The following is a 25,539-nucleotide window of genomic DNA, read 5'->3' on the forward strand; positions in this document are numbered from 1 at the left end:
ATCAGTTTTTTTTTCTTTTTAATTCAAGATATTAAAAAAAAACACATTTATTGGAAAGAGAAAAAAGAAAATACAATTTCATGGGATAACTATGCTTTTTTTTTTTTTTTTTTTTTTTAAACGACGTACTATCATGACAGTCACATGTTGACTACGAAGCGAACTAAATCTCCCACAGCACTGATTGGACAAGCAATGTAATGTGATCATCTGCAGCCAGTGATGGCCAAGCAGTCGTGTCATAACAAATTGACATATTGAGTTCGGGTGTGTCTTACCCTCCATGGCAGAGGCTCTGTCGAACCCCTCAGACCGATTAACCGAACCTCTAGTGTTCGATCAAACCCAGGTTAAGAACCACTGGAATAGAATGTATCTCACTCATCTTCAAGTTTCTGGCACATGCTTAAGGTTTTGTCCATGCATCTATCTCCTGTATTGCTTATATTTATTAGAGTTGCAAGTGTGCTTCAACATATTCTAGCTAATGGTGGCTGAGAAGTCAACTACACCCCAGACCTCGTTTTTAGGGGTAGCACATGAAATGCAATGGGGGAGCCCAATTACTTTTATTACCCTACAAACAACTGCGTCCATGTGTGCGTCCCTCGTCTGCAACAGTGGAGTGAGAGAAACACTAGCTTACTAATTAATTCTGGCGCTCGAAAGGAGCTCTCATAATTTACAATGTTACTTGATGCGCTAAAAACGTTATCTTTGTGTTGTCACGTGGTGGAACACAACATTGTTGTGCTTGCGTGCTTCATTGCGATTAATACTACGTGTGCTCGACCTGCACAATCCTCTGGTTTTGAGCCTGTTTTTTCTTTTTTAATCCAAAATACTTCCAAATAACAGAGGATGACTTGTTTCATCCTACTAAAGCCATCAATGTGTTCTGCATTTAAAGGAACGGTCTAGCGAGGAGAGCCCATTTTTCCACTCAAAATCTCTCCATGTGCTACATTTTTCGATCAGGAAAAATATAATGGCTTGCATTTTCAATTTTATCAATCTGTTTTGGAGAAACAACTAAATAACTAACTACTTTCAAAACTTTTCTGCACTTTCAAGTATGATATTACACAACGTGTTCATCTCAGTCACGACTTTTACAACGCAAGCTACAGTGTGAAGAGATACGGCAGGACCATAACTACCTTGGCCACATGCGATGCAGAAGTAGAGGATTGATGGTACAAACACGTAAGAATGAGCTTGGTGATCTACATATAAACATTAATATTACACGGGTTTGGGGTACGTCTCGAAAGTTGTACTGTATATGTAAGTTGTTCAAAGAGGCAACCAGCTTATGCAGGATTTCAAGTTTAGCGTCCAGGATTTCAAAAATTAAAATGAAAAATATTAATTTTGTTTTGTATGACATTTCTTTTTGCGGGGGGGGGGGGTGCTGGGGAGTCAGTCAATATTTGGCATTTCCTCATTTGGGTCAACAATAAGCTGGAGCTTCTACCAGCTGACTTTGAACAAAAGGCGGGGTACACCTCAAACTGCCGGCCCTTCATAGGGCACACGCAGACAAACAAATGTTCACACAGACATTTACACCTTTGGACAACTCTGAATCATCAGTTAAACAAACATGCATTCTTTGGAATATCGGAGATAGCCTGAGCCCCTGAAGAAATTGCACTCAAATACAAAATGAATAGGGCGGCCCGGTAATCCAATGGTTAGCGCGTCAACATCACAGTGCAGAGGTACCGGGTTCAATTCCAGCGCCGGCCTTCCTGTGTGGAGTTTGCATGTTCTCCCCGGGCCTGCGTGGGTTTTCTCCGGGTACTCCGGTTTCCTCCCACATTCCAAAAACATGCATGGCAGGCTGATTGAACACTCTAAATTGTCCCGAGGTGTGGGTGTGAGCGTGGATGGTTGTTCGTCTCTGTGTGCCCTGCGATTGGCTGGCAACTGGTTGAGGGTGTCTGCTCGAAGGTGGCTGGGATAGGCTCCAGCACCCCCCGCGACCCTTGAGAGGATTAAGCGGATCAGAAAATGGATGGATGGATGGATACAAAATGAATGCGAGAACTCCACAAAAGGGATTCTACTGGAATGTCAGAACTGCAACACACACGTGATAACCACAAGTTAATCTTTTTATTTCAATCTGTACAGAGATGCATAAGAATTAATTCAGGTTTTCCCACAATGCTTTATAAACCTGGTGGGCCGCTAGGCTTTTTTTTTACCGCCGCCAGGCTCAGTAGTGATCAGCAATTTGGGGTGCGCAGGCACCCTTTCACAATGTGGCAACTAAAAGGAGTTAAAGGCGGTACATGTCCAGCCAGCCAAAGTCTCCTCGACTTTAAAACCCCGATTTATTACAAATATTGAGGCCCGGGGTAAAAAATGTTCACAAGTGCGCTTCAGGCAGCCGCCTGAGCGCTTGGACACCGGGGTGTGATGATGACAAACGAGCCGTGCATTTTCCGATTTAACTGTACTTTTACCTTTGCTCTTGGATACTTCTAACCATGTGGACTAAATTGACATTGGATGACAGTGCAAATTAACAAGATCAAGCAACTTTTTACTGCACTTTCAACTTCTCGGATGAGAAAACGCGACCTGAGGGACCTGCGTGGATTGTTGTCAGATCGGGCTGGAGCCATAGTTGGCGGAGGCAACGGAATCAAAAGCGGTGCGGCTGAGAAGGGATGTGGCTCATCTAAGATGAATGCTCATCACTCAAACTTTGATGCCAAGCCTTTCTCCCTCCGACCTGGAACAACTAGTGGGTGACGTTTATGACTATTGCATTTAGTAAACTTGGAAACCTGGCTACACGCTTCCGCACAACTGTACTTGAGGCTAACTGCGGCACAATGTCAAGTTTCATCAAGAAATTATGATGTCCAATAAATCGCAGACTACAACTAACGACGACTTTATTGCACGCTTGCAACTAGAAGTTGGTCCATCCATCCATCCATTTTCTAATCCGCTTATCCTCACGAGAGGCTGGAGCCTATCCCAGCTGTCTTTGGGCAGAAGGCGGGGTACACCTTGAACCGGTTGCCAGCCAATCACATGGGACACATCGACAAAGAACCATTTGCACACACATTCACACTAAGGGACAATTTGGAGAGCCTCATCAACCTGCCATGTATGTTTGTGGAATGTGGGAGGAAACCGCAGTACCCGGAGAAAACCCACGCAGGCACAGGGAGAACATGCAAACTCCACACAGGAAGGCTGGAACCGGAATCGAACCCTGCACCTCGGCACTGTGAGGCTGACGTGCTAACAAGTTGACTACCGTGCCACCTTTGTATTTGTTACTGATTCTTCATTTGTCTTCCTTAAAGATGCACTGCGTAACTTTCCAGGTATGACCAAAACCCACAGCGTTTTCTCTGACTACATTAGATTATTATAAATAAACTATCCCAAAGGAACTAAGGCCCCACACCGAAAAAGTCCACAATTGGAATGACACAATCTGTTAGCATTTTCACAGATGTCGTCAACAAAAAGAAATGATCAACTAACTTGAATAATTTTGAGTCTGTTAGAAAAAACACAATTTGTCATTTGATCAAAATGTGGGTGACCATGAATGCAAAGCAACCATCCACCAGGAAGAATACAATATCGGTGGACGATAAAATAAAAACATCTTTTCAACAATGACAAAAGTATGTTTTATCCTGGGTTGATAAAACAGAGATGAAAGTGGACTTTCCTGAAAATTCCGGAAAAAATAAAAAATTATATATACTGTGTGTGTGTGTGTGTGTGTTGCATATATATATATATATATATATATATATATATACACATACACACATGGGCGTGTATATACACAAAGATAGGTATGCAATTTTAAAGGTGAATAAGATTTAAATTGTATTACAGTACTCAATAACAGTCTGATAAAATATTGACAATTTTGCTCCCTCTACACTCGAGCATTCAAACCTTGATGACATCATTACAGTTTTATACTTAGAGGCAATTCATGAGTTAAATATTGTGACACGACTTTTTAAAAACTTTTTTTTCCTGTCTTTGCTGAGTTGTATTTTATTGAAGCAATCAAGGTGGAATATTACCAAATAGATAAAACTTTTACTGTAGATTTTTTTCAGGAAATAAAGTGGAATCTCATTTTTTTCTGATTAAAATAAATCTGAAGAATAAAGTTGTATCTCTTTGGAGGGGCGTAATATGAGAAAGTTAGATATTTGTAGTGAGAAAAATAAAAGTTTCATATTGCCTGAATAAATATTTTGAAGAAAGCCGTATTCCTTCCCGGAAACCCGTTTTTAATTTTATTCCAGGTTGACTCCAGGGTTTGTCCAAGTTGTGGTATCGGGATCTCGAGTGGTGTTCGGGCTCACTCTCGTGGCACTTGAAAGAATTCCCGCTCACCAATCACCGCCTCTGAACTTTCAAAGTTCAACCAATAAGCGCCGACGCAACGATGTCACACACAACAACAGCTAAGCTAAGGTAGCTGAGACGACACTCGAAGTCGGACGGACACGTTTTTCTGCCAATCTGTGTGTTTCCCTTTCTGTCCAAATATATTTTTTACGACAACTGTCTTGTCCACGGTGTCTTTTATTCGTTCCACTGGGGTTTAGCAAGTGTGTTTATAAAGAGACGAAAATCTCTTTACTGTTACTAGGGTTAGTGTCTCAACATGGCTACGCTCGTGGAAGCAAAACAACGAACTCAAACGCGTCTTCGTTCAATATTGTCAACTAATATCCGGATTAATTTTAGGCAATTTTCCCTCAATTCTCCGGAGAGATTTTCATAAAAATTTGAAAAACCCGGAATTCCGGGAAAATCCGGAGGCCTTTCATCTCTGAATTAAAACAAAGCCATAAAAACAAACAGTGCTTCCATGTTGAACTGTTATGATAGTTAGGGCAGCATCGTGAGTTGATCTGGTGACAGTAAGCTAAACTAATGAGAAACCAAAACAAATAACCCAGATTTTTGCAGGTTGCTCACAGGCATCTCTCGTATTAGTGTCACCAGCCAGCAAATCAATTTAAAAAGCAGACAGTGGCATTTCCAAGCTTATTTGAATTGCCGTTACTGTGTTTCTGAAGCAACGGGAATGTGGTGAAAAACATGAGGGGGTGTCTAATAATTGTATTCTATTCCGTTAAAAGGATCTTTTCGGGGGTTATATAGGGGATTTTACAAGTTGATTTTCCATAATGAAGCTAGCATCGGCACACCAGCATCAATGTCACAAAATAACATTGTCAAGATTCAAAACGTAACAAATTCTACAACTTAGTTTACTCAAGAGCTTTCTCATCGGTTGATGAACTATTGTCTCAATAAAAAAAGTGGCAAAAGTTAACATAGGACATGATCTAGTGTAAACAAACCATATGTATAGCCAGTCGAATGGGAAAAAATATATATGTCTTATGTATTACTTTGCTGACACTATTATTCCAAAACACTTGAAGATTGAACTCAACATCTTGATTTATCAACAAGAAAAAAAAAACAAGAGATGCCAAATGCTTTACAAGATGATTTTGTTGAATGCAAACAAGTCACCACCCATTCCTTCTGACTAACAGTACATAAATCCTATTCGCAAACTAATTGCACTGTCAATAGAGCGAAAAAGAGTTGCAGCAGCTCTTACCTCGATGAGGAAGTCCCCCGTCCGGAGCCCGGCCTGCCATGCGACGCCCCCTTCGTCCACCGACTCCAGATACTGCAAAGCAGGGAAGGCCGGGGTGGGCGTGAACTCCTCAATGGGCGTATCCGCTTTGCAGGAACAGCGACAAAAAAGGGAAATGACAAAATGACCACTTGCACAATCTGATGATTTTGGTTAATTTGCTGCCGATGGAAGTCGGTATGTTACAGTACTGGTCTACAAACTACAAGCACAATAACACACATGCACTTGTATTTTTGAACAAAATGAGGTAAAAATCCATCATTCCAAATTCCATTTGAGTAAGCAGCAGCATTGGAGGAGGAGGTTTCGAAAATAAAGCACAGCCTTAGACAAAAGTTACCTTGAAATGTGTGGTGAATCAAAGTCAAGTCATCGAGAAATCTTTACACTGATGGATTGCCAAGTGCTGTAAAAAAAGTAGTCCACTGAAAGTACAATTATGTGTATGGAGGAGCACAACCCCTCTCCCCCCCATGAATTGTGCGCTACCCAAAACAAAAGGATTTGTTTATCAGTGATTCTCTTTGACTTTGTCATTAATTGGGCTTGAACTGAGTTTGTGTTGCTTTCTTCCCCCCCCCACACACACACACACACATGGTTGCAACTGTTGCTTGCTCCCGGGGAGGTTACAAAATATTGTGGGCGGAATGGCGACATGTGACACTTCCTATAAGTCATCCTACTGGAAGAGGGATAGCCTAGAAGTATGTGCGAGTGTTGCGTGATAGGGATGAGCATGTTTAGGTCTCCGGCTGTGAGGGTGACAGTGAGACAGTGAGATACGGACAAAGCAGTAAGAAAGGATGGGAGACGAGCAGGGAGCAAAGAACAGCAGAATATCAGGGAGCAAAAGAGGATGTAAGCCTATGTGACAGCTCGAGCATGAGTGTTTGTCCGTGTGGTTCTGTATGTGCATTCACCCCATTGCAGGATAAGCTTGGCTGGGTCAGTTCCCCAGGGTGGTGGCAGTGTGTGTCAGAAAGACTAGAACGTTCCTATTGTTTTTCAAGCCAAACCTCTCCTTTCGTCCATCACTACCTCCCCCCCTTTCTTTTTGTTTCTTAAAGATGGGAGCACGGAACACGAATTGTATCTCTTGACATAACCGCAGCATAGACCCATCGCTCCACACGCAAAAGCCAGCGAAACACAACGTGGATTATGACATGGTGAGAATTGTCATAGAAACCGACGCAGCGGTCCAAACTGTCTATTTTTAGAGTCGATCTCAAGGCTTGGTGAAATATCAAACAGCCTGGCGAGGACACTCACATCACAGACACTTCATGCTGTTTTCAAGAAAGGTGCCGATGGGTTCTGCACGGTGCATCAAAGCCACAACTGGAAAGACGGATTTGTGGAATGTTATGTCTGCCATGAATGGTGGTGAAATGTGAAAAGAAAAAAAAAACCCACGAGGGGAGCATCTTCAATTGCATCAAATAAAAAAAAAGAAAAGAAAAAAAGAAGGAAAAAAGAAAAACCTGCATATGCATGCTGGATAGCAAATAAAGTTGCTTCCAAACCCAAAATGGTGAACTAACCCGCCGAAGCACTATTCTTCTCAATTAGATGAGTCAATCTACCACAAAATATTACACATCTCACATCATCATGAGTGAATTTGGAACTTCGACTGTTTTCATGAGTGACTGACTTGTGAGAAAGGCAGAAAATAATGGAGAAAATAAATTTCAGGAAAGTGTGAGAATTACCTTTTGCTCCTCGCAGGACGAAGCCAAATCCTTCATTCTCCTTCTTCTGGAGTACGACCGTCTTCTCGTCCACCACGCAGTCACTGTGGAGAAGATGCCGAGCAGAGCGGCCGTTAGCACAGCCCATCATTCGCAGCATGGCCACGGACGCCCTGGCCGAGTGGAGGTTCATGCTGGAGGAGAGCGAGTCCGGCCGGGGCAGGGCTACCCCGACCCCACCCCACCCCAGCGGGCTCTGTGTATATCACACGGTATGACAGTGGCCCCGGCAGCCTGGCGACAGCATCTCCAGGAAAGACGCGACCCCAAAAATGAAAAAAAAAAAAAAAAAAAAAAACGACGAAGACGACGTAATTCCCTTCTTTGCCACCACCTTCTTCGTCTTCTTCCTCCGCCGGCGCTCCCGGGGAGCCTCCTGAGCGGAGAAGCGGGCTTGACGCCGCGGTTACCCCCGCCGCTGCTGCCGCTGCTATTGCTGCTTCCTCTGCCGAAGCTCCGGCCAGCGATGTCGGTCTGCGCGCTCCAAAGGAGGCGACATCGGGCTGGGCGGAAGCGCCTCACGGCCCGAGACCGAGACTGGGCTCGGGAAAGCCGAATCTCATCGTTTTGAAGACTCGATGAGGATGGGGCGCTATCGTGATGAGGTGTGTGAGCCACTTCACGTACCGAGACCAGCTGTTACGGCGTGCGTGCGCGCGTGCGCGGTGCGAGGATGTGTGGCCCTCATTTGCGACTGTCTGTGTTGAACTCACCGACTAATCGGTTAATTGATTCCAATAAATCATGAGGCGTGATGGCTGTCAGTTCAATTCCCTGTCCTTTGTTATGTCTTTGCAGTTTCACTAATTACTCCCAATCAGAACTTCTGCTGTCGAACAGAACCGATTTTTGCGCAGTCGAAAATGTGCCAACTATAACCAAAATATCAGCAAAAAAAAAAAAAAAGAAGAATCAATTAGTCTGCTTTTTGCCAAACTGAATACACTGTTTCTCCTTGGTTGAACGTCAATGGAACATAAATTGACACATTTAATTTGTTCCAATAAAAGTGTCAAACTCATTTTTGTCGACGGCCACATTGTAGTTACGGTTTGCCATGGCGGGCTGTTCTGAATTTTGGGAAACCATATACATGTTTAATCACTTCCACATATTACATATACAACGCACAACAAATTTATGAACAACTAGTTTTAAAATCAGAAGTCAAAAATAATGACTGTTATTGTGGATTACATGTGACAATTAGAAAGTTTTAGTTCAGACTTCAGCAAGCATCATGCAACTTGACATGCTTGATTTCCTTTCACGGGCCACATAAAATGATGTGGCGGCCCAGATCTGGCCCCTGGGTCTTGACTTTGACACCAGTGCAATAAAGAGTCCATTTACAAAACAAATCATTTAGAAACAAAATAAGGTTTCAATGAAAGTGAATGGAAATAGAATTACTCTCATCCAGCCACAGAATGAATTTTTTAGAATGAAGTTAAAAATAAATATAGTACAATACAGTTTATTGCTGATTAAATAAATATGTTGGTATTTTTCTTGCAAATTACTTTGCAAACGTCTCACTTTGGTGTATTTACAGTTTTGTAACCATCAGGAAGCATTCTTTCTCCATTTATTCATAACAGCAGTCTTAGCTTCGTCAAAACAGTTACTCCTTTAAACATCGGCTGCTTTTATTGCCTCTTTATTCTTGACAAAAAAGAGGATGGTATATTATGCTGAACCAAACTCCAAAGCGAACATGAGCATCTCATTTTCATGTTACGCTCCTTCCTAAATTTCTTTCAATAGAAAAATTATTTTGTTTCTTAATAGATTAACGAGCATTTTCAGTTTATTTGAATGTATATTGAGGGCAAATTTAGAGCAAAGAACATAGATAATGGAAATATGATGCGAGAAAAGTGCAAGTGAACCTTCCGTGTTGATGTGATGATTTTGCGAAATGAAGGATAATGTGGTGGCCGTAAACAGAATTGTTCATGAAATGGGGCAATCCTGAACCGAGGCTCCACTGTATTTTTCTTGAAGTCATCCAACTGGTGCAATAGTCCGACTACCTGAAGTTACATCTTGAAGTTGTGTAAGGGATTAGACAAACACAATATTATCATGTTTTAAAGTTTCATTTTGTCGCATGTTTGATTGACCTCGAACACGTGTGTTCACACATCTTGCACACAATGGAGCACAAAGAATCAGGGGTGAATTTGAGGTGAAGGGACCCACAAGCACACGGTACCTGACCACATCTCAGAAAGGAAGATTTAACTCTCGAGTAAACACATTATTAACTGACAACTTGGAAAGGAAGATTTAACTTTGGCCGAAAGGGTGTACTCGGTACGCTCCATCATGAGAAAGGGTCACTAGCCAGGTTACGGATGTATCAGTTCATGGAAAGGCCACTCATTAAAATGTCAATGTTTCTGTTGGTTTATGGATGTGGGTGCTGGTACCAGGGGAATGCCTTGGCCTTCAGGGGTCCACTGTTCCTGCGTTCGAGCCTTTGTTCAACTGTCCCAGCGAAAATCTCTGACAAGTTGTTGTCTTCTTTTGAAAATTTCTTATTACTTCTAATTGTCATCATGGTCAATGTGATGTGATGAAGAAAAGCAGCACACCAGTTGTGAAAGAGTGTCCACTTACTATAATTTGTCTTATATCGGATGCAAGGATTACTGAAGACATACATGGGCCATGCCAGAGAGAAATACTAAACAGAGCTCAAGAGAGAGAGAGAGAGCTCAAGAGAGAGAGAGAGAGAGAGAGAGAGAGAGAGAGAGAGGGAGAGAGAGAGAGAGAGAGAGTGGTGCAATCCTAGCAACTGTTCCCTTAGCAACACAATCTGTCTGGAGAGGAAGGAGGCCTGCACTGTTGATACACTGAAGGTTATCTCACAGCATTCCCTTACACACACACACACACACACACACACACACACACACACACACACACACACACACACCCACACACGCCAACACACCCGCACACACACACACACACACACACACACACACACACACACACACACACACACACACACACACACGCACACGCCTTCATCCACCCAAATCTGACAGATTCGCTAGGTCAGTGCACTGCAGCGTGTAACACAAGCCTGACAATTTAGCCACAACGTAATCTTTTTCAACAAGTGATGGCAGGGGCTGCGGTGGGCGTTAGTGTTAAAGGAATGGGGCTCTGAATGAGGACATGCTGGACGACATGCTGTGAGGATGAAGTGTAACTTTAACATCTCGATTCTGAACTGCAAAATAGGAGGTCGGCAGGAATAGTGAAAAAGGGATGTTCAGCAAAGACATATTCTAAACTCGCTGAACTTGACAACTAGCAATTGTGGACAGGGATTCCGAACCTCCGAGAATGGACAGTGCTTTCGTCTGCATAGAGTCGTCTGCGGCATGTGACTTTTTAATAGGCCCTCAGTCAACAGCTTCATCAGCACTTTATTGAGAGCTGATGCATCATGTCGAAAAAATAACATCTGGCTCCTCTGCCTGTCTACCTTTCTCTCTCAGCATGCAGCCCCCAGGCAGCCAAAAAAGACTGATTGTTAGCACACTAGTCTGATGTCAAGGGCAATGGAAGAGACCATGCTACATGAATACCAAAACAAAAATTCATCATCCCTAAGTGTACATTTAACCAGAACAAATGTAGTTGAAGCATTAACATCGATCCATCCATTTTCTACATCGCTTGACCTCATTAGGGGTCACACGCTGACGTGTCAAATGGATTGGGGGGGACCCAAATATTGTGACCCTATAAACAACTGCATGCATGAAAGAATGTGTAGCTTGAATGCAAAAGTGAAAACACACATACATGCTTCAAACCTACTTTGCGGCATGATAGGCTGTTGCACATTAGATTCCATCAAGCAAACAATATCACACCAGTATTTCTTTATAGTTTTAATGTCTGAGTGATGAACAACCCAATACTAGCATTTCTTCACCCAAAAATCAAAACTATGATTGCAGGGGAGTTGTGCTACTTATTCAGTGACTCACAGCAGTGTGTTGGCCAAAACAGCACTTGGAACCAACTCAAAACATAGGCCCCTTTAATTCTGTTCACTTACTTGTACTCTTGAACCGAAAGAGCTGTAACTAGTTTTGATATTGAACTTGACTATTCTAGTTTTCGAAAGTATAATTGTTGCGGTAATTCATTGTCTGGACTATTTAAATTATTTGTAAACTCTGTGCACATTGACTTGACTTGGCTTTATAAGTTTAGTTTGTTTTTTTGTTTGTTTGTTTGTTTGTTTGTTTGTTTGTTTTGTTCTCAGAAATATCCACCCATGGTGTTGGTATGGATGAGACGCTTCAAGCGTTTGCAAGAAGGAGATGGGCCCTTCCACTGGTGCACGTCTGATGAGACGGCACTTTTTTTCCAGCCGCTTTTGTTGCTGTTCTATTCCAGGCAGCAACTACGCCAAATGGAAAGCTGAGTAAAATAATTATTTCTCTTTCCTTCATATTTCTTCATACTCTCTTTCCAATGTGGTAGTATAACCAAGTGACACTTCAGGTGAAGCTGCCATCATTGTGTTTGGGCATTGTGCAAGAGTGGTGTGTGTGTGTGGGGGAGGGGGGTACTAATACACTGCATTGGCTACTAGCCACTGGCTACTTGTTCAGTAACCAGCCTGTTTCAATGGAAAAGTGAGTATTTCTGTTGCATTATTGTAGGCTAAAGGCAAATGAATGTCCATTCTTGTTAAATGACAGGGCATCATGTGGAGCCAACTGTGACAGAAACAAAACATATTTTTTGCACCTGCCAATGCTAGCAAGGATAGCTATATTTCAATATACAGGGTGTCCATAAAGTCTCTTTACCGTTTCAAAAATCTATTAAAAAATGCAATTGATTCGATATTTTATTCAGATTTGTTCTATTGTATTCAGCGTTTAATTCAAGTTTTTTTGACCTCTTTTAATACACTTCTACATGGGCACCATTAGTTGCACGAAGCACATCAAGACGGTACTTGATTCCTTGCCATGTTCGCTGTAACATAGCCTCATCAATTGTGGCAATGGCATCAGTCATCCTTTGCTTTAGGTCAGTAATGTCCCTTATCTTTGTTCGAAACACGATATCTTTAACATAGCCCCCTAGAAAGAAGTCCAGGAGAGTGATAGTGAGAGTGTTGTCTTGTTGTCTGTTTGACAGGGAAAAAAATTCATCTGTGCTGTTTGTTGCACATACTGCACATTTGACAATAAAGTTGTACTTGACTTGACTTGATATCTAGTGAACGTGGAAAGGACATCAATTTCTGCAAATGTTTACCTTGACCTTTGAACTGAATATGTGGCACCACTCTACAACCATCATTTTTCAGCAAGACTGTGCACCACCACATTGGGGGCTGCATGTTCGTGGGTTCCTCAATCACACATTTCCAGACTGGTGGATTGGAAGGGATGGGCCAATTCCTTGGCTGCCACGTTCACCAGATAGATAGCAAAGGATGACTGATGCCATTGCCACAATTGATGAGGCTATGCTACAGCGAACATGGCAAGAAATCGAGTACTGTCTTGATGTGCTTCGTGCAACTAATGGTGCCCATGTGGAAGTGTATTAAAAGAGGCAAAAAAACTTTAATAAATGCTGAATACAATAGAACAAATATGAGTAAAATATCGAATCAATTGCATTTTTAATAAATTTTTTGAAATGGTAAAGAGACTTTATGGACACCCTGTAAAATGGAGTTTTTCTGTTTCCGTCTACCGTGACTTACACGTGAAGAAATGTATGTTTTTGGTGTTGGATAAAAGTGACAACACTGGTTGCTATTTTAGCACCACGTAGCGTGTGCGTTTGTGCGTGCAGAAGCTGGGGGACACGCGAGTGTCATGTTGAACATGTTCAATATCGTGTTGTGTGTGCCATTGTCGACCAACTTTTTCGTGCTCACCAAATGGTGGTGATGCTGAGATTGCAGAAATCTGGTCAGCTTGGATGATTTGTAACTCGTGCCAGCAGGCTGAACTGATGTAGACAAAGTGACTCATCAACTTTGTTGTGTTTTGTTTATGTACACGTAATTTTTAAGTTACAGTGAAGTGTAAATATGCAGTATAAGTATTTTTTTAATCTGTTACCCAAAAAAATAAATAAATAAATGTGTACTGTACCAAAAATAACATGCCCGAGAGAGGTGTACACAACTGGCGCCTGAGAAAAAAAAAAACATCCATCGATATGAGGAGGTAGATACGATGCTTCTTTTGAGTTTTGTATTAAAAGCAATGCTAAGCTAATTTTTCATTAACGTTAATGGGACAGTCACCTTTGCTAACATGGCTGCAACGAATGTGCTTGGACTGCTTTGATGGAAAAGTTGCCCCTGCCAACATGGGCACCACATTGGTGCGCTTCTTAGCATGCTTTCGTCCAGGGGTCACCAACCTTTTTGAGAGTGAGAGCTACTTCATTTGTACTGACTCTATGAAGGGTTACCAAATTGATACACGTCTGAAATAACATCTGTACAAATTACATTTAATAATATTAGAATGTGTTATTTTTAATACTTAATGATTTATTTAAATATTCAGGCTCTGATCATCTTAAAGATGTCTCACAATACTGCCAGTGTTTGCATTTTTAAATCATAATTTCTACGAGCAAATCACAATCCTAGCACTGGCGGGCTATTGGAGTGGTCCTCACGGGCTACCTGGTGCCTGCGGGCACCACGTTGGTGACCCCTGCTTTAGTCTATTCGAATGTTTAGCTTTGACAAGAGAACAGCATAACCTGGAAACACGTGACCAGTCTCAGACTTCAGGAATGGGTCATTCCATGCCAAATCACCCAGTGGGAAGTTATCAAATTTTGCAAATCAATGTCATGGCGTTAAAATGGTGACTGAATAATTTTGGGGCTAATTGGACACGACTTTCCACAAACCCGCAAATGCACACAAGCACAAACACATTCAGGTGGCCCCGAAAGCAGTGAACAAGACAGCAAAGCAAAGGAACTTTTTAGCACACGATATCTTGAAATGCTTGGGATTGAATGTCACATGTAATTCAATTATTTACTGAAGTAAAAAGCAAAAGCTTGTCTTCTGTATTGCACATGTACTTGTCTGATGATTGCAACTTCATTCAATAAAGTGGAAAATACATTTGACGTTAAATTGTGAAGAGATTTTAAAATATGGAAAGGTCGAAGATTGTCCTTCTTTTATATTGAAATAAAGGAAATCTGACAAGACGAAAACTGTGTAAGGGTTTACCTGGATGCATCAAAGCTGTCGTAGGATCCCACAGTGTAGTGTCTGAACAGTTTCCGTCTGTCAGCACGGTCCGCACGGGAATCTGGCACATCACAACAATGAGATCAGTGTTAATATCCCATCATTGGCAGTACATGAAGATGAGGTACTTCAGACGGCTTTTTAGGCAATCCAATGAAACACACACAGAAACACGCATTTGTCTCAGTAATTATAGAAAACACATCACATCTTCATTCTTCATCAGTTTTCCATAAATTGATGCAGAATTGCAAAACACCGTTGCCGTATGTTGACTCCTTCATTAACAGAGTTGTTAAATTCTTACACAGCGCTACATATACTGTACAGGGCTTCAGACTTGTTTTTTTTTTTTTTTACTCTGAGCACAGTGGACCCAACCTCAAAATACAGCTGCGCAATTACAACATTTAGGGACACACACATTAATTTGATTTGCAAATTAAATCTTCATCCCACTCGTTTTCATTACATGACGGATAAATGGGCTGAAGTGTGAAGCAGATGTTTGTTACAACAAAGAAATATTCAAGAGTAGGAATTCAAATTAATTTTTTTGAAAAAAGAAACTCAACCTACTGGTTGCACTGCTGCGAGTGGATGAAAATTGTAGTTGCGCTGTCCCAAATTTTAGGGGGAAAATGCAACCATTTTGAGGCAGGTTCGAGCCCTGCTTTTCCACTGGGGTATAATTTGGAATGTTAAGGTCATCTCTTTTGTGGGTGTGTGGAGGGTTTTGTGTGTCAATGATAAAGAATAACTTTTTAAAGCACAAAAAGTGGCTTTTTTGAAAAACAAAACAAAAACAAAACAAGGGGGCTAAATTAGTACTCAGCTCTCCACTTGTCAAGTATCATTAATATATTCTCTGCTTTTAGCCTTTCAAAGGAGGCCGTCTTTTGCGTCCTGAGACGAAAACCTTTCCATCTCTCTTTCCATCTTTACGAAACTCTTCTTGTCTTTGCTGTTCGGAAAGTGGCCACATGATGTTGGTTTTGAGCCTGAAAGAATGAGCATGGACATGCCAAATAATTTGCTGACTAAGAGGCATGTCACAGTTGGTCATTTTTGGGACTCTTCCTAAGAGTCATATTAACCTTTCAGGTGATGATAGACATCAGTCAACTAGCATTTAAATGGATTTTAAAAAAGCATAGGCAGAGGGCAACAATGTGGGATGAAAAAGTTGAAAATAAAATACTTGGGCAAGTGCTCTGGTAATCCCAATCTCAGTGTTGGTAACAGAAATATGACAAGCATTGTTAAACTTTTGAATGTTTCCATCATTCACATGAACAAGATCTCTACAACCCCTTTAATGACTTTGCCATTGAAGCTGACGCAAAAAAAAAAAAAAAAATGGAGGGTGTGTAAAATGATTACATATTAGCGATTCCAGACAGCATCAATTTCAAAAATAACAACAAATCTAGAATGAAATAAAACATTCAATAAAAACAAGGTCATTTCATTCCAGCGTAAATATTCCTCTTGTCTTAATGCGCCGTCTTTTACTTCGCATAGACACTCAGACCAGCTGTCGCACTTTCACAGAAACGGCATTCCCCCTGATCCGGCTTACATCTTGTCATCTTTGCAAGAACATTTTCTTCTCCCCCTATCTCTGTGCCCACAGTGTCACATTGGAGGAGGGAGGGTGCAGCTGGAAGAAGATGATCAAGCAACAACACAACAGCAATTTGAACAAAAAAAAAAAAAAGAGGCGAGGAGAGGAGTTCTAAGAATAGAAGAATGAAACACCTACAGTGTACATGCACACACGCACACACATGAACATAAACAGTCGTAACTCATGTAGGGACTGGAAAATGACAAATTACGAGGTTTCCCCCTTGTAGCTCATTTTGTACTCAACAGTATCTTGGACCGTGGCAAAATATGTTAAGGACTACTACAGTGGTTTAATTTATTGATTGATTGATTGATTTTTTTTTTTTGTGGAGCATATACATCAACCGCAAAATAGCCCCCAACCCATCAATTACCTTCCAAAAGGCAATATAAATTGGGTTAGGTGGTTACATGATCATCCAGCTCCGGCCTCCCAGTGTGGAGTTTGCATGTTCTCCCCGGGCCTGCGTGGGTTTTCTCCGGGTACTCCGGTTTCCTCCCACATTCCAAAAACATGCATGGCAGGCTGATTGAACACCCTAAATTGTCCCTAGGTGTGAGTGTGAGCGCGGATGGTTGTTCGTCTGTGTGTGCCCTGCGATTGGCTGGCAACCGGTTCACGGTGTCCCCCACCTACTGCCCGAAGACGGCTGGGATAGGCTCCAGCAACCCCTGCGGCCTCTGTGAGGATAAAGCAGATCCATGGACTACAATGAACTCATCAGAAGGACAGAACAGACTGGAAGACAGAGGACGTTAGAGAGGACAGATTAAGATAATTTGGATGTCCAGAGGAGAGACAGTGGACAGATATATCTGTTTAGGATGCTGGAAGTTGGAGCCACCGTGTAAAAAACAAAGAGGAAGATAAAAGAAATGAATGGACGCGGTGAGAGAAGCTTTAGCACAGGGGGGTCAAACTCATTTTTGTCGCGGGCCACATTGTAGTTCTGGTTTCGCTTGGAGGGCCATTATGAATTTTGGGAAACCATATAAATGTTTAATCACCTCCACATATTACATATACAGCACACAACAAATAGATGGATAACTAGTTTTAAAATCAGAAGTCAAGAATAATGACTGTAATTGTGAATTGCATATGACAATGTGAAATTTTGGTTCAGACTTTAGCAAGCATCATGGAACTTGACAGGCTTGATTTGCTTTCGCGGGCCACATAAAATGATGTGGCGGGCCAGATCTGGCCCCCGGGCCTTGGCTTTGACACAGGTGCTTTAGCAGATCGAGATACTGTGACATGAAAGTGATATTAAGCACAAGAAGTCAGTGGGAGCAGTTTAATATCCCGACTCAGTTGGTAATCATTTTGACATTTATATTTTTCTTAGTCCCCCGAATAATCAGCACATGCGCATGCATGTCTCGGCCATGGCTTTAACTGAGGCTACATGCCTGGGAGTCACCATGCTCTGACACTATCCTTGGACGTTACATGTTCGCAAGCTGAGCTTGGGGCACTTTGGGTAGGACACAACATTAGATGAGCTCCCTGTGCCAAAGGCCTTCAGTCAAACTGTAAAATAGGCCACCCAGAGGAAGGCAAAGAACCAGAGAGAGCAGAACAATTTGCTTCCCATCTGCCTCGATCATTGGTGACACGCTAGCTTTGGAAATAGATGAAATCTGAATAAGACCGGACAACACTGTGCTGTATGATAATGTCGTTCATCAAACAGTCAGAGAGCATAATACAAGGAGATGGAAAAAAATTCATAGAAGTCAAAAAAAATTCAAGACATTTACTCACTGGAGTCAGTCTATACAGGGCAACATTTAGAAGTGCATGAACAAGGATGACTTGTGATGCTGATGGAAGACCTAGTGTGGTGTGATACATTCAATAACTAGCCCCAAGAGGAAATCAAACCGCATTTGAGTTCGCGTGGTAATGCAACACTTGGATTTGCACTCCACAGCTTCGGGAGACACAAAGGCTGAGACACGTGACATTTATGTGTTGGAGAAAAAAAATAGCCACTTGCTATTTTGCATGGCCTTGGGAACTTTAGCATCCTGTATTGACCTTGCCGCCATGCTTCGCACAGAACTACATGCGGCAGCCATGCCCTATATCAGGGGTGGCCAACCCGCGGCTCGCGAGCCGCATGCGGCTCTTTGGCTGGTTCAATGCGGCTCCCGAGCTTTCACATGACAAGCGTCGAAAACGCCTCGGCGGTGGCGCTGCCATTCAAACAACGGCGCTAAATACACAGAACTAACTACATCAGCCTATTGTCAATCCTGTTACTTGATTGACATACAGGGCACCTAATCAGATGACAACTGAATCACCAGATTGTGTGTGTGTGTGTGTATATGCTTGCATGTGCGCAATCGGGTCGATGACGGGAGGATCGTCGCTTCGAAAGTCGATCTTTGGTGAAATATGTAGCAAGCTGACCCAAGTAGTAAGTAACTACTGCAGCTCGTGTGCGTGTGTGCGCGCGCGTGCGTGCATGTGCGCGATGTGGCTCTTTGCAGTAACACAGTGGCTCTAAGTCTCTGACTGGTTGGCCACCCCTGCCCTATATTATAAATCAATGTTCCATCCCCCCCCCAAGAGTCTTCCTCTGGCCATTTAACTTACAGCTCCTCTCCTCAGTGGCCTTGGCCAGGATCTCCTCCACACAGTCGGCTGGAAACCAGCCCACCTTGCCACGGGCGCTGCCCTCCCAGTAGCCACCTTCCCCGATGCTCAGAACTGGCCCGCGGGAAAAGGAAAGAGGAGGTGAAAAAGGACATCAGTCTCATGAACATGAAAACTAAAAAACTCTCATGAACATGAAAACTCCTGCTACGCAAGACTTGCTTATGACAATTTTTTTTTCGGGCCAAATATGGTATATACAGGTACACCCTTTCAAGACAAGTACCTGACTATATTCCAGACACATGACATGATGTACCAGAAAAAGCACACAGAATATATTTGTATGTGAAACTAGGCAACATTTACATTAGGTTTGGACTATTGCAGGAGGAAATTCTGAAAATGACACAATGCAAAACTCTAAATCGATCATCGTGACCGTGTATTAAAGGTAAGACCTTACCTTTGACTCTATCATTCTTATAGAGGTTGATCTCTCCTTCGGCCTGGGGAGTGTAAGGACGAACCACCACAAAGTGTCGCCCTGGGACGGCACTGTACAGCTTCCTCCTGGTGCCTAAGGCTTCGCCATGACTGCTGGGACTGACAAAAAAAGACGCACTATTACTGGAGCGGAACATCCAGATGCAGTCATTTGATGGCCACGTTTGTTAAGACTTCAGTAGACCCACGCTGATCATATGCACGGTTTTATTTCACCTTGGTGTTCAATTTTTGTGCTGATAAAAATCCCGCAAGGGGAAATTCAACGGACACTCTGCTACTTATTTGTGTCGCACACTTCAGAGAGAACCAGATCACACATGCGACGGAGATGACAGAGTGAAGTCGGTGCATAAACAGTGTTTGAGCTGATCAAGGGCACCTCAACAGTAGGATGGGAACAAGCTTGGATCTTTTGCTATTTTACCTTGAGTCCACAGCGGGACTTGAACGTGACCCTCCAGGTCAAGTTCTTTCAGATAAGCAAATGCGGCCCACTCACAAATCCATTTTGAACAAATTCCAGTCAAGTCAGACCCAGAATTATCTTGTTAAAAGTGACAACCACTCTTCCATTTTCTGTCCTATATGGTTTGTACAGTACATCCTAATCGTGCAACATTTCAAAAAAAAAAAAAACATTACAACACTCACAAAAGCACTTTATAACCAAATAAATACTGCATCTCTGCAGATGGGGCACTCATAATGTACATATACATAAACTCCAGATATTTTAACGTATTAGTTTGAGTTAACCCACTGATACAATGATTTCTTGGCAGGAAATTGATTCGTTAATCTCAACTCACAGGGTTTCTCTCTGACTCGAGAACAAAAATCACTTTGGGAAATTAAGCCCGAAAAACTACATAAATAAATTCAAACCCTGAACCAGTTAACAGTGAGGCAGATGTGCTAACCACGAGGTTACTTTGCTGCTGCTGCTGCTGCTAAAAAAATATGATTTCATGTTTTATACTGATCAGGTTTAAAGACAGCAGCATCTCAAGTGCTTCTTTGTCAAGTCACTGGAGTAGAGAAAAGATAACTAAGAGCATTACAGTGTTAGTTGCCGGACTACAAGTGATATTGTAGCGCCACTTACTGGTCAATCTTCACACTTCCACAACAAATACAACATAAATGAATTGGATTTACTTTAAGTCCTAAATATATTTGAACCCCTTGGATATCAAAGAAAATCAGTATTAACATGACAGACTTTTAGAAGACCCACCCTCAGCTATAAATCAAGATTCAGTTTCTATAATTGGCATTGAATGAATGGAACAATCAATGGGTTCTGTTTAGCATAAGTTATGTAAGCATAAAAAAAATTATAATTTTTTTTCCCCATCAAAATCCAGAAAAAACTATTTTTAATAGAATGACATCCAGTTTTTAAGAATCACATGGACTCAAATGGGCAGGGAAGTGCAAACTACAGAAGTGTGAAGAGGAAATGAAGAGAAGGAGCAATGGATTGAGATAAAGGGATTTTTTTTTTTTTTAAAGTAAGTGGGTCACCTTGTCCTGTAGACTGCACTCCTCGTCAAACCTTCATGGGCCTTTGGAGAGTTAACCCAGTTCAAAACCGAGTGTGCATGTGACTGCTTGCACATTTTCGAAAGGAAAGTCATGAACTACAGGCAGAACAGCAACCGTGTATCCCGAGCAACGAAAAATTCCATAAAAAGGCAAATTACTTCCGTGACATATAACACTTAGCTGATTTGATTGACGAGTGAGATCTTGTGTCATACGACACAATTCCTCTTCTCCTGATCATTTTGTAACTATAGATTCTCTCTGTGTTTCTCCAAGCATTGCGGAGTCAACACACTTAATTGACATCAGAAAAATCGTATGGCACATGATCAAATTAAAATGTTTCTAAAAGTATGAATCGTGAAATAATGTGTCATTGAAGGCAAAGCTGAAATACTCGCAGAAGGCCGTGACTTATTTAGTTATGTGAAAGGCAACAGGTAGATAGATACACTGGCTTTTTTGTACCTCCTTTAGCTATCTAATGGAAGAGCATTTAATTTGTACTGATCTGTCAATATATGTCACTGGCATCAATAGATGAACAAGGATATATTTGTAATTAATACCCCAACCTCCCAAAAACTTATTTTTCTTCTTCTTAAAAAAATGCTAATTAAATAGGGCTGGTAGTTGAGGCTTTGACTCAATAAAGAAAATCCTCCCAAGCCCAAAATATGAATAAAACATATATTTTGAAATATTGAAGCCACCCCCTCCCCCCCAACAATCCTTAGGTGCCCGAGACCAGCCCAGAAATACATCATCCATTTGGGAAAATAAAGAGATTTTCCCCGAATTCCCGATGGCCACTCTGCCAGCTGCATACCATTAAACATTATTACACAGGCATTTTGCTAACACGTTCCATCTCTTTTGCTGTGCATTAATACAACAGCAAATAATCAAAAATGGCAATTAAGCAAACAATCCTGTTGCTAAAAAACACTATGTGAGAATATATTTGCAAGAAACATAAGCAGATTCAAATTACTGTTATAAGCATTGAATAAGCCACTAGTGTCACATTTCATTTGCTGCAGATTGGTACAGCTACTGCCATTCAAATTCGGAATGCTCCTGTGTGAGACAGACATTAGCTTATACACAGTTCATGACAAAGAAGGAAAATATCTGATGCTCCTGAAGGAAGAAACTAAAGATGCAGCAGCTTATCCAAAGACTTACGCATATGTGTATGTAGTAGTCTTATGTAAAGGTATCACAATATAATCAGAATCTAATACATTCTTTTGGGAATAAATACGTGTTTCTATTTTCTTATTGAGATTTGTGACGGATATTGAACTGCTTCTTACATTGGGCAGCGGATCTCTCCGTGCCGTCGGGGGAGTCATTCGCAATAGATGTGACTTCCTCTGGTCAATTTCACATCATCTGCTTGCAAATCCATAGATAACTAAGTGCTTTGCGTGCTTCGAACTCCTGAATGAGGATTCCAGTCTCTTTGTTGCTGAAGTTGGGGTCTCTTCCAGCTTCCGCTGCATCTCAAGACGTTTGAAGTGAGTCAGTTGCGCCACATTTAAAGGGATGGAAAGAAGCCACTGTATTGACTGGGCACGGTAGGAGTCGGCTGTGCTGACGCTCAAATGGCGCAGACAGCCTCTGACTAATGGCAAAATGTATCTTTAGTTATCCATGGTCCATGACTCAAATCCGTAAAAACGGGTGGTGATGACATACGTTAATATTGCAAGTAAAGAGCAGCCAGCTAAGAAGATTAGCTCTTTTGATTCATTTGTTGCTAGCGATAGCTTATCAACAATAATTGCACAGAACAAGAATGGCCAGACTGTTGGTCAAATGACCAAATAAGGTATTAATTAAAATTTTATGTACATGTATGTGTGTCTGTGTGTGTGTGTGTGTGTGTGTGTGTGTGTGTGTGTGTGTGTGTGTGTGTGTGTGTGTGTGTGTGCGTGTTTTAAATAATATTTATTATCTATTATACATCGGTTTAGCAATTAATGAACGTAATGATCTGCTGCTACGCACCGCCTAATCTGCCTGGCAACAGTCGATCGAATAGGAGAGTCTGGCACTTATTTTTTTTCCATTTACAGCACTGCAAAAAACTTCAATCAATAACTTGCAGAACTGAGGCACAATATTAATGCATATATGTGAAATAACAATGCATTTCTCAATAAAAAAATCCATCATTCATGGCTGTGTTGTACTGCCGTAAATGTGGGTATGCTTATATCGAATCCGTACAACACAGTGGGACTGCGCCACTTCTGTTTTTGATGGAACTAAGATTGATATACAAGGTCAGCAGTAGAGAAACCATCAGCCATGCGTTTTAGCAATTTCCCAGGTGGCTCTGAGGTGCTAATTAGATAGTGTTGATTTAGACCAAGTGTGCATAATGTGTGCTATTATTGTACGATCACCAGAGAAAAGGAGTGAAAGGGAAAATGATGCAGAGATAAAAATTGGAGAAGGCGACATGACGATAGCATAACACTGCCACACTGAAGGAGCAGTAGAGGGAAACAATGATATCATCTGTAATCAGACTACCAATGTCAAGATGGTTGCAAAATCAGACAAAATTAATTCTGCAGTCTCAGGCTGTGTAGGTGAGAAATGCACCGTGTCGTGAGACGTGTTTCATTGAAGGATAACAAAAATATGTGATGTGTTGTCAGACCCATCCCCTGATCTCACTATTTCGGGCAAGGGGGTCAAACAAATAATTGTCGCGGGCCACACTGCAGTTACCGGATGACTGGGAAACATAAAGAATTTCTTCAACTAACTATTGTTTAAATTACTGTAATAAGGGTTTTGGGAACAAGAAAATGGTTAAATATCTCTTATTTATTAAATACATATAATTTGAAATGTTGGTACGGATTTTAGCAAGCGTCATAGAAGTTGACATGTTTGATTTGCTTTCGCGGGCCAAATAAAATGATGTGGCCAGATCTGACCCCCCAGCCCTTGAGTTTGACACCTGTGATTTCGGGGGACACGTGAAATGCATGGGTAGGCTCAATTTTTATTATTACCCTTCCAAACAAATATGTGTATTTGTGGTGCAAATGCAACAGTGGAACATCTACAGCATCGTTGAGAGAAACACGACCTTATTAATCCTGTCGGCTTCGGTCAGGATTTATGATGTTGCTCAATACCACTGAAAACGTTCTGTCGTGTTTGTTTCCTGTTGTGTAATGTAACATAAAATTGTGCTGACGTGCTTTGTTGCTATTTTGTGAACATGATAGGCACAACAACTCACTCTTGGATCAATTCAAAGTAGCCCCAAATAGTGGTGGATGATTTATTTTCTGCCACAAAATCCATCAAATTGGGGTCTGCAGGCTTCTTAACTTCGGTCCGAATTCCCTGTGCGGGTGTCACTCCTGCCCTTCTGTATTTGTAATTGGCTGACAGCAAGCATGAAATGACGTTTGTGTTTGGTGGGCCTCAGCGTTACATTCAAAGGCAAATGTAAAAATGAGGAGTACTTGCAAGTGGGAAAATCTATGTCTGTAATTTTGAGATAGTAAGCTCTTGAATGTTCATTTCTAGATATCGCTATTATAATGACAAATCAAAAGCGGCACTGTGGGCGACAGGTTTGCACGTCGGCCTCACAGTGCAGCAGTGCAGGGTTTGATTCCGCCTCTGGTCTTCCTGTGTGGGGTTTGCATGTTTGCCCCGTGACTGCGTGGCTTTTCTCCGGGTACTCTGGTTTCCTCACACATTCTACAAAAACCCGCGTGGTTAATGGAACACTCGAAATTAGGTGTGATTGGGAGCGCGAATGGTTGTTCGTCTCTGTGTACCCTGCGGTTGGCTGGCGACTGGTTCAGGGTGTACCCCATCTTCTGTCCAAAGCCAGCTGGGATAGGCACCAGCATGCCCGCGACCCTCGTGAGGATGAGGGGATTAGAAAATGGATGGATGGATGGATGATAAATCGTTTCGCCACACAGCAAGCATGACCACCTAGGACGGATGCAGTTTAAGGGGTCAACAGAAGGACATCAGCAGGGGCAATGCCAATGACAACACACACACACACACACACACACACACACACACACACACACACACACACACACACACACACACACACACACACACACACGCACACACACTTCAAACCTATTTGGCTGTTGATTAGATTCCATCAATCAAACACCGCATCCTATGACCAGCCCTTTGGGAAGGGTCTGTGTCTTGCATACTATTTTAAGACCAATTTATTTTTTGTATTCTTGCCTATGTACTTCTTTAGACCTCGAAAGATAATCGTCATTTTTTTTCTCTGGTGTTAGTAATTCCTTCAAGAACTATGCATTATTCAACTGTAAGTGTAACACTGCTACTGTGACTTTACTGTTAAATGGAACAATGTCGATCCCAAGTTTGTCCTAACATTCATCCCATGTTCTTTCTCACCACATCTCATCAGGAAGCTGTTGCCATGACACTGCAGGGGTGACTGACAGCTGCA

At 41.9% G+C, this 25,539-nt stretch overlaps 1 protein-coding gene across 6 annotated transcripts in view; it reads right to left on the bottom strand.

Annotated features, from left to right (window-relative positions):
• The window catches only part of shank2b (SH3 and multiple ankyrin repeat domains 2b), a 188,969-nt gene that overhangs the window by 54,829 nt on the left and 108,601 nt on the right, over positions 1-25,539 (bottom strand). For all 6 annotated transcript variants that reach the window (XM_019892616.1, XM_019892598.1, XM_019892583.1 and 3 more), the window contains exons 12-16: positions 19,453-19,592; positions 18,987-19,100; positions 14,723-14,804; positions 7,411-7,493; positions 5,651-5,775 (exon numbers count right to left, since the gene is read on the bottom strand). In XM_019892616.1, coding sequence (XP_019748175.1) covers positions 5,651-5,775; positions 7,411-7,493; positions 14,723-14,804; positions 18,987-19,100; positions 19,453-19,592 — 544 coding nt within the window. The remainder of the gene's footprint in view (positions 1-5,650; positions 5,776-7,410; positions 7,494-14,722; positions 14,805-18,986; positions 19,101-19,452; positions 19,593-25,539) is intronic.

The sequence above is a fragment of the Hippocampus comes genome, unplaced genomic scaffold (assembly GCF_001891065.2).
Source record: "Hippocampus comes isolate QL1 unplaced genomic scaffold, H_comes_QL1_v1.1 scaffold198, whole genome shotgun sequence".
In the NCBI taxonomy this organism is placed as follows: Eukaryota; Metazoa; Chordata; class Actinopteri; order Syngnathiformes; family Syngnathidae; genus Hippocampus; species Hippocampus comes.